Genomic DNA, 9,753 nt, shown 5'->3' with positions numbered 1-9,753 from the left:
AAAAAACTGCAAACTAAAACCGTAAGTGCCATAAAAATGAATAGAAAATTGCTTATCATTTCAATCAATTATTTATTTGTTAGACGGGCCCAACCAAGTATCAACCTCAAGCTTCATGACTAAAATATTTACATATTTACATTTACAAGTTATAAATAAATTAGATTAGATCTGAATCCAACCATATATCTTATTCAAAATAGCTATTTTAACTTAAAACACACATGGACATGTAAATCTAAATCGATATCATAAGCGAGGTTTGGACCAAAGATTTGACCAAATCCAATCTATTTTCGGCCCTACTATTAAGAACCCAAACAATTTAGATCGGGGCCAAATATCCAATTGAATATGAGTCAATTTAGTTAGATTTGGTAAAAAAAATTTAATATCCGATTGATATTTAACCTAGATATGGATTTTATATAGAGAATCTAAGTTTGGACATGACTTCAAACTCAAATATTTTACACCTGATCCAATTTGATAATGTTATAGAGCCACTAAGGTTACCTAGATCCAAACTGAATATAAAACGATTAACATAAGAGAGAGAGAGAGAGAGAGAGAGAGAGAGAGAGAGAGAGGTCAATGTATTTTGGTAACCACCCACCCGAATCCTTTCAAAGTGAAAACAATTGGAACAGAGTAAAAATAAGGATTTAGAACCTAAACTCACGATTTCATGCATTTCTTCTCCCAAGCAGTCTTTATGCTGAAACAGGATTTCTTAAGCGGCCATAACCGTGTCTTGTCACCCTCTCAATTCGGCCAACAACAACCTCACAAACACAGCCTACGAAATATATTGAATCTGATTTGTATAAACCGCCAACATAAAATGTTATGACTAAATCTCAAACAAATTATAAAGTGATTCATGTGTTTTTTTTAAAAGAGCAGCCGAACGTATCCTAAGATTTTTTTTTTTAACGTGGATTAAAAGTAAAGTTCCGGTACCGGACATTCCCTTGGTTTTAAACGGAAAACATGCCCGCCCATAGAAAAGGAAGTTGCTAAGAAGGAGAACTCGTTTATAATGCTAAACGACTTTCTCCCATCAATCAATTTTTCGTTTCCCAGGAGAACAGTCGCCGGGTAGGACCCAAGATGTTGGGAGGGCATGATGTTTATCTGGAGGAGCCAACCGGCCCACACCCCCCTTCCCTTGTCCCTTTGTATTGAAATACACAGCACACATACACACGCATAAATGGCCAACGAGTCTGGTTCGTTTTTTGACAGCCAATCTCAATTCAAACAATGAAATGAGCTCACACAACAGTGAACAGAGAACAGAAGAGGATGACCATCGACGTGGTGAATGGTTATACGATTCACGTCGAGGAAAAGGTCAAACCGACGGCGGTGTGTTTTTTGTAATAAAACAGCCAAGGCCACACAGGTCTTTTCGCCCATTGAATTGGATCTCATTTTTCTTACATTTCCACATCAAAATAAACCATCTCGGTTTAACCAGGGAAGAGAGAGTCGTGTCCTTTTTTTTTACAGTGTGGGGAAAACGAAACTCCAACCCTCCGACGCGTCTCATAAATGAAAAGAATAAAAAAGGGGGAGGAAAATAGACGCTTTCTCTTCTTTCTTCCTTGCAATCGTTCCTCTCTCTCCCTTCCTCTCGCCGGATTCTGAAGCAAACGCAGAGCTACAACAAGAGGTTTATGTTTCTTGTCTCATTAAGAATCTATATACGTATATTTTCTGTGAAACTAACCAAATCCCATTACTTTATGGCCGTCACACACGGCTTACTTCATTGTTTCTCTCGAATTCCACGTCAATCGTTGACTTCTGGATTCATCTATCGTGATTTCCTTTTATGTTGTTTTTCCTTGTTCTCTAGCTTTCTTGGAATTGAATCTTCAAAATTTTTTGCTTTTTTCCATCGTTCCAATGGATGGATGAACACGGAAAAACTTGGGTGTTTTGGTTTCTGATCCTTTGGGTTGTGAGACCGTCATCGGCCTTTTGTGGGGTGGTCGTTTTGTGGTGTTGAAACTTTTTTTGGGTTGTTGATTGTTGTCCGATCTGCAGTGATGGGTGACGCCACGGTTGGAAGATATTGGTGCCATGCGTGTTCTCGGGTTGTGAATCCAGTGATGGGGGTGGAGATGAAGTGCCCTATCTGCGATAGTGGGTGTGTGGAGGAGATGGAAAGCTGGAGAGGGGATCATCAGGGTGCTGAATCAGAGTCGGATCGCTCCCTCTCCCTGTGGGCTCCCATCCTGTTGGGGATGATGGGACCTTCGAGGAGGCGGCGGAGGTTCGGGAGAAGGCACCAGGAAGACGAGGTGGAGGAGGAAGAAGAGCAGCAGCAAGCAGAGGAAGATGAACAAACAGATGGTGGTAGTGGTGGTGAATCGGAAGCCAGTCAAAGGAGGAGGAGGAGGAGAAGTGGGCTTGCCATCCTTCAGCTGCTTCAGAGCCTAAGAGAAGGAATGACATCAGAATCAGATAACGCAGATGCCAACGATCAGGATCGGTTGATACTGATCAATCCGTTCAATCAGGCAATAATCCTCCAAGGATCTTTCGATTCGATTCGGTCACAAAACCAGAGTCGTGGTACTTCATTGGGAGATTACTTCATTGGGCCTGGCTTGGATCTGCTCCTGCAGCATCTAGCAGAGAATGATCCGAGCAGGTACGGGACGCCACCGGCACAGAAGGAGGCAGTAGAGGCAATGCCCACGGTTAAAGTGAGTGAGAACATGCAATGCCCTATATGTCTGGAAGATTTTGAGACTGACTCAGAGGCGAAAGAGATGCCCTGCGAGCATATATTCCATTCGGAGTGTATTCTGCCATGGCTGGCGCTTCATAGCTCCTGCCCTGTTTGTCGCTTTCAGATGCCGGTCGATGAGCCTAAGGAGTCGCAGGGCTCTGGAAACAATGACAATGATGGTAGCAGGGTGGAGAACGATGAGTCAGGTAATAGGGTGGAGAACAATGACACAGGTAACAGGGTGGAGAACACTGAGTCAGGTAACAGGGTGGAGAGCAGTGAGGCAGGTAACAGGGTGGAGAACAATGAGACAGATAACAGGGTGGAGAACCGTGAGGCAGGTAACAGGGTGGAAAACCGTGAGGCAGGTGCAGAGAGAGGTAGGGAAGAAGGGGCTGAGAATGGCAGGAGATTTTGGGTACCTATCCCATGGCCTTTTAACGGGTTGTTCTCTCAGAGCGAGAATTCTTCTTCCACCCATGCTTCTTCACCTGGAAATTCTTCTCAGACAGATGAGAATTGATGTTTCATATAAAGCTATACATTACTCTTTTGATTTTCTGCGTCTGTACATAAAGTTTTCCTTGATGTGGATTGCCCAAGAACAAAGTGTGTCAGCTTTTACTTCATCTGGTCTGGAGTTTCTCTGCTTTATATGAATGATGAACAGATCACTATTATACGTTTTTGTCTGTCTGCATGTTTATAGGGCCACTTTTTGTGGAAACCATGGAAAAATCATTTTACCTGCTACCTTTTCTTCAGCTGATGACATGCACATGATATTTAAATTTTCTTTGAATTTTTATGATTGTGATTTTTAATTTGCTTAGCTTGCAGATACTTAATTTTGCTTCAGCTACACAGCTTTTACTTACATTACCTAGATGGCACAACATGAAGTTAACGTGTGGTGACTGAAAACAAGAAAAAAAACTCTTAACCACACAGAGTTACAGTACCAGTTGAAGGAGTCCCTCCATGCTATAATGCAATGATGGAATCTCCATGATCGTAAAGGCCCTCATCCTTGGAGTATTGAAGGGTGAATTTAAGTGATTGCTCTGCTGATTAAGAATGAGAAGCTTTGTCGAAGATGGAATCTCCATAATTGTAAAGGCCCTCATCCTTGGAGTACTGGAAGGTGAATTTAAGTGCTTGCTCTGCTCATTAAGAATGAGAACCCTTAGCCAATCCTGCACCCGACACTTGGATCATCCCTCTAACAGTCAGTGTCTGCCTAATTGGTGATTCATCATTGCAGTGTTACAGTACCAGTTGAAGGAGTTCGTTGTTATCTCATGTACCTCCACTGAGAATTGGCATAGCTGGTCTTTGCTTTGCCACCAGCTTTGCTGTGCTTAATGCTGCCTTCGCTGAACTGACAGTTTTCACTTTTTAACTGCTGAAGAAGCCTAAGTATAGTGCTGGATGCATTATGCTTTTTAAGACCGAATCATAGTCCAGTGATGATTCTGCTTGTATTCATATCTTGGCCATGATCTGCACAGCAAGCTCATGATAAGCCCCAGCTGCTGTTTCACCAGTCAGCATGACACAGTGCCATCAAGTACTGCATTTGCTACATTGGTTGCTTCTGCATCAGTTGGGCAAGGTGACTTGATCATTGACTCTAACTCCTTTAACAACTGGTTTTTCCCGGACATTGAATTTGTATGTCATGACCTGCTACACTAAGAAAAATTACTCAATTGGGATTTCCAGACCCAAATTTCCTTGAGCCACCATGGATGGATCCAAGTTAGCAAGGATGTCATCAGACTTGGTGACTTTCCTGATTCTCAACCTGTCCTGATCATAATAGTTCCAATTATAAAGACTTCATAGGTGATGTGGACTTGATCAGATAATGCAGTTAATATTTTGGCTAAACTTAGACATCAGAAGGATATTCTTGGCAATCCTTCCTCAGAAGGTTTCTGACCTCAACAAGATCTGAACCTTTCAGAATGAAGGAAGCAACAATCATATTGATTGATCCTGTTAGTAAGACCCCATTGTAGGATATCTTCTTTGTTTTATCTCTGTTAGTGTGGGCAGGTCAACAATGTGGCTTTTTTCTTTCTTCTAGAGTAGTCACATGACAAAACAGTCAAGAATGATGGTGCCATCAGCGCATAATATGTTGCTTTGAGGCTTCACATTCTCTGCTAATTTGTCATAACTCATAGATATCATACATTCCTCCCTACCTGTAATCTGTGGTAATTGCAATCCCTTGCCCCTTCTTGAGATGTATTGGCTCCCATACTTGAGAAAACCAGTTCAGATTTGTCCACTACAATTAGAAGCAAAGCTAGAACCTTGAATACATTCTTATATGAAATTCATCTTATATATACCAATTTTTCATAAGACACACATGGAAAACCAAAATTTTGTATACTGTTTTTATGTAGTAATTAAGAAACTAGCTGATATAGACTTCAATGGATGGAGAAAATCAAACTTAAAGAAAAGGCTATGCATTATAAGAAATTAACCTACTAATCGGCATCCTTAGTGATTGCAAAAAAAGTATTTAAAATAGAAAAGATGAATCTAGACATCGGCACATTGCTAGCAGAAGCAATGGCAACAAGGAAAAAACAAAGAATAACCACACAAAAATGACACCAACAATTTATATATTGTAAAAACCTCATGCTTGTCCATTTCTGTCCCAAAAGGAAATGAAAAGAAAAAACAAAAAAAAGAACACGCTTCAATTGAGAATGCATCTTGTTTAGTAGGTCCCTTATTGCTTTCTTTATCTGCTGTATTTGTTCTATAGATTTCATTCTGTCATATGTTCATTTTTACCTTGTACACTGTTACCATATGCTCAACTGCTTAGAGCAGAGGCTCTATTTCTTTACTGTTCTTTAGTCATACCTTGCAAGTGAGTTTCCTTGTTAATAATCATGGCCTCTTGTCATTTATCATACTATTTGTGCTGTTCAAGATGATGCTTAGCATTCTACTCTGGAGTTTTGCACCCTGAACTTTAGAAACAAATGAAAGAAAATATCATTAGTGTTTTCCTTCATTATGTTTTCGTTGTTCTACCTTCATTGAGCTAATCATCTAAGGAACTCTTACATGCTGTAGAACAAACGAACAACTGTCCACTATATTTCGTTTTTTGTTTTAGTGGAAGAAATTTTTATGCACTGGAAACATGAAAGATCTCTTTAAGCAACATTGATGTTGCTTTTTCAGATGAATGCTTAACAAAAATGAATTTCTTCTATTATATTAGTCCAATCTTCTCCTGTTAGCATTCATAGCTAAGGCCTCTCACATGTCATTCTGACCATATGATTGATCTATTTAATCAGATACACGGTGTTTTCACTTTGACCCCCTCCTAGAATTGAGATTTGCAAGTGTACATGGCAAATATAGTCTATTAACAGTTTAACCCGCTTGGCTACTGACACTCAGTCCATTGATAACTTGGACCCGATCTAGCTTGTGATGGGCTTGTACCCTACGAACATTCTGGATGCTAATGTTCAATATAATATATTTCAGGTGCTTATTAGGGCTGAACGGCTGCTTGTGGCCCGGCCCATTGATCTGGTTCTAAGTGAGGCTTTTGAGCTCCTGCCAGTCCCAGCCTGTGGTCTACCAGTATCAATATCCCAAGCCTAGCATGTTTGAAGATAAAATAGTAACAAGGTTTAATAAAAAAGTATTCTTTCCTAGAGGTCCATGCCAAAGAAGATAACAGCTAGAACCAAAAGGCAGAAGTTGCAGATAGATCCCTTACTGGTTTGCAGAAGCATTTTGCTCATAGCTAACGCAGTTTTAGTAAGTTGATCATGTCCTAGAGCTTTAATTTGCCCTGTATCCCTTCATGTTAACCCAAAGTATTCCTTTTTTTTTTCTGAAAGGCAAGCTGGGGTTAGGCAGACCCCCACCAGTTATTATTCAACGTACCATTGGGTTTTGAACCTGCAACGTCCCACCACAGGGAGACGTGCACATACAGCTCCTACCAACCATGCATCCGGAAGTCTGATTCATGACACGATAGATCCGGGAATCATCAAATCATCAGAAATGAACAGATCATTGTTGGGTAGCTTGAAGCATAGCATGGTTTGATGAATGATTCAGATCAAACTGTTACGAGGTTCGGTCCAGTTTGTGGATTTGTGACTTCGTCACAATTGTTGGCTTCATATGGCATGAATCAGCTTACCACCCGATTTTTCCTGATTTCTAGCTGAACCAGGCTGACTATTGTCCTGTTGATTCAGGGGGATCTCAGAACTTCGATTTGAAGAGGGGGGGTATCTCTACATCACTGAATGTTGCCTTGGGTGGAAGAGCTGTTATGGAGTTGGTGTGTTTCTGTGAGAATATTTCCATAATATGTTGCTTGAAAACTATGATGGTATAACCCAAAATATTTATCTCCAACCAATTTGGTGGAGCTTAATTAGACAGCAAGGAGGGATGCAGTAGAACGTAGACACCTTGGATGAGAAAGAAATATCCAGTTTGCCATGCTGACGATGGGTTTACAGGTCGATTAGGAATCCGCAAGGAAACATTTTTCCAGTTTTGAGACATCTTTTTGTGCTGAATATTAGAGCATGAGCATGCGTAACCTCGTGGTTCTCAGTATTCATGTTTTTTGCGTAGCTTCTCATAATTTACATTTACGAACTAACTACCAGCACATACTTTTTTATGGATGGCATAGGTACATTTTTTACTAAGCCTCAACGAGTAACCGTCATCAAGGGACAGGAAAATCTATTGAAACAAACGAAGGAAAAAGGCGAACACATGATTATTGCACCATACTCAATGTGCTTTTGTTGAAATATTTGGATTGGTTTGATAAATTGAATGTTGCAACGTTCATGCGTGCCTTGAGAAGCTTTTCCTGCATATCTACTGAAATTGATGCCAGATCCGAGGTGCAGTCCATCTCAGTCTTTGGTCTCGTCTCTTCGTTCTTCTCCATTTTCCGTCTTAGCTGTTAATCTTACGGCATTAGGAGAAAGGGAGAAGTACTGTGTTCTTCAGGTGTCATCTTCATTAGGACCCTGAAAAAAATCATAGTTGCAGGCAATTTTTGCTTAATCTGAACCTTGTTGCTTATTTACTAAAAAACCTGCTTTGCGTCAAATTAATTTAACGAAAAAACTTGAATCTTTTCTCATCAAGTTTTAGTGTGGTATGCTTACCACTGTTTTTTTTTTCGGTCTCTTTTAAAACACTTCTGAGCATGAAAAACATGATCTAATACATGTTTTCCACTGTTTAAACTCTATAAAGACATCTTGTAGGTTCAGATTAAGCAAAAGTTGCTTGCAACTATGATTTTTTGACGGATCCTAAGCGACAATAGGTTCTAATGATGGAAATCAGGTCACAACTTGGACTAGGAAACATAGAAAGCATGTGCTTACAAAAGAGATGCATCAACTCGAATCCTGCTTCAGTCGTAAGCTTTTAGTTTTTGTGGCTCACAAAGGTGAAGAATTTTAGAACTGTAGCTAGTTCCTGTAAAGAGTAAAGACCTCCACGGACCTGTCCAACTCGAGGTAGTCGTGTCTAGTCCCTTGGGCCAAGGTTGTTAAATGCGATGAGGCGAAGCGAGGCGTTGAGCCTGCGCTTCGCCTCTGAGGCGTACGCCTCTCACAACTGGTATGGAAGTGAAGCGGTGGGAGGGGAGGCAGGGAGCAGCAGTTGGCCGGCACGTGGCGGTGGATCCACCGGCACTTGGGGTTAGCACAGCCGACGAATCGGGCGGAGGAGGAAGACTTGGGGATGAAGGAGGGGGTTCTGGAGGCTGATGAGGGGCAATTTGAGCATCACAGCACGCCTCAGTACCTTGAGCGTGTGCCTCGCCTCTGAGGCGTACGCTTCAGGTACTGAGGCTTACGCCTCTCACAACACTGCCTTGGGCCTTGGTTGACTAGAGTTGCTCGGTTGTGTGCATTCAAATGAGAGGGTATGTGTCCATCGCCTGTTTTATCAACGGGAACCCAGTAGCAATGCATAAGCTTGGACTTTGTTCAGTTGGTGGGTGCCTTAGGACTCCAACCCGATTAACAGCCTCCTTCGAGACCCTATAGTTTGTGTTTAATTTATCAGGGTCCGGCAGAGTCACATGGCTTTGAAGTCATTTAGCTAGGAACCTATTTTCGACGACTTAGGTAATTTTGGTGAATGTTGACCGACACATTGAAGCTTTGAGGAGGCCTGGGACGAGGTTGTAGTGCAACTAAAGACTTGTCAAGGCCCTCCTTCAGTTTGGTGCAGAGCACCAGCGAACTACTAGTATCTAGAAAACCTTGACGGGGAGGGGTTACCCCAAGTAATGGAGGTGGAGATAGGCGAAGGAGTGAATGCGAGCATTCATGGCAAGCCTTCCACTTGTAGGGAAACCAAGAGCATGATGCCCCTCACAGCCCAGGCCCACCCAAGGGGAACGAGTTAGGAGGGACGCAGCCGTACAGCATGTCGTGGGGCGACATAGTTGGGGGAGAACAGGAGGGAACAAGGCGCTAAGGCACAGGATGTCCGAATAAACCTGGAGAAGGAGCGTCCTCAAGTTGTGATCATATCCAAAGGACGCTACAAGAAGAAGCCATTATTGCATTGGGCATTGCTTGCGGGATTTCTGGGAGGAGTGACAGCGAAGAATGTTCTCCGCTCTTGCAGCTCAGTGGCCTCCCATGCCTGGTCTCATCTTCTCCGCTCTGTTGGAAGGTCTCTTCCTGATCTCCCTCGCCTATGAAGAACACATGAGAGTGGTATGTAGGAAGGGAGCATGGAAGGTCGTCAGGAGAACGCTAGTTACATATCGATGGGGACTGGGTATGCCACTTAAACTAGAGATTTCAACCAAGGTTCCTATGTGGGTGGGCCTGCCAGCTTTATCTCCGAAACTATGGTCGACGGACATCTTCGAAGGAATGACAAAAGATCTCTTTTGACCTGCTGGGGAAAGTTCAAAAAGATTTTGCTAGATTTGAGAA

General features: G+C 42.1%; 1 protein-coding gene and 1 pseudogene across 1 annotated transcript; one reads left to right on the top strand and one right to left on the bottom strand.

Moving 5' to 3' along the window:
* The first annotated feature begins 1,587 nt into the window (after window positions 1-1,587).
* Window positions 1,588-3,499, top strand: LOC149836384 (E3 ubiquitin-protein ligase SIRP1-like). The gene is made up of 2 exons (XM_090005300.1): window positions 1,588-1,678; window positions 2,056-3,499. Exon 2 carries the CDS (start codon window positions 2,058-2,060, stop codon window positions 3,267-3,269), a length of 1,212 nt encoding a protein of 403 aa, XP_089861426.1. The 5' UTR covers window positions 1,588-1,678; window positions 2,056-2,057; the 3' UTR covers window positions 3,270-3,499.
* A 287-nt stretch (window positions 3,500-3,786) lies between these two features.
* On the bottom strand, window positions 3,787-7,730 carry LOC149836383 (pyruvate kinase, cytosolic isozyme pseudogene; annotated as a pseudogene).
* Window positions 7,731-9,753: the final 2,023 nt, after the last annotated feature.

The sequence above is a fragment of the Nuphar pumila genome, chromosome 5 (genome assembly GCF_984573655.1).
Source record: "Nuphar pumila chromosome 5, dmNupPumi1.hap1.1, whole genome shotgun sequence".
Lineage (NCBI taxonomy): Eukaryota > Viridiplantae > Streptophyta > Magnoliopsida > Nymphaeales > Nymphaeaceae > Nuphar > Nuphar pumila.
This window is presented reverse-complemented; position numbering and strand designations above follow the sequence as displayed.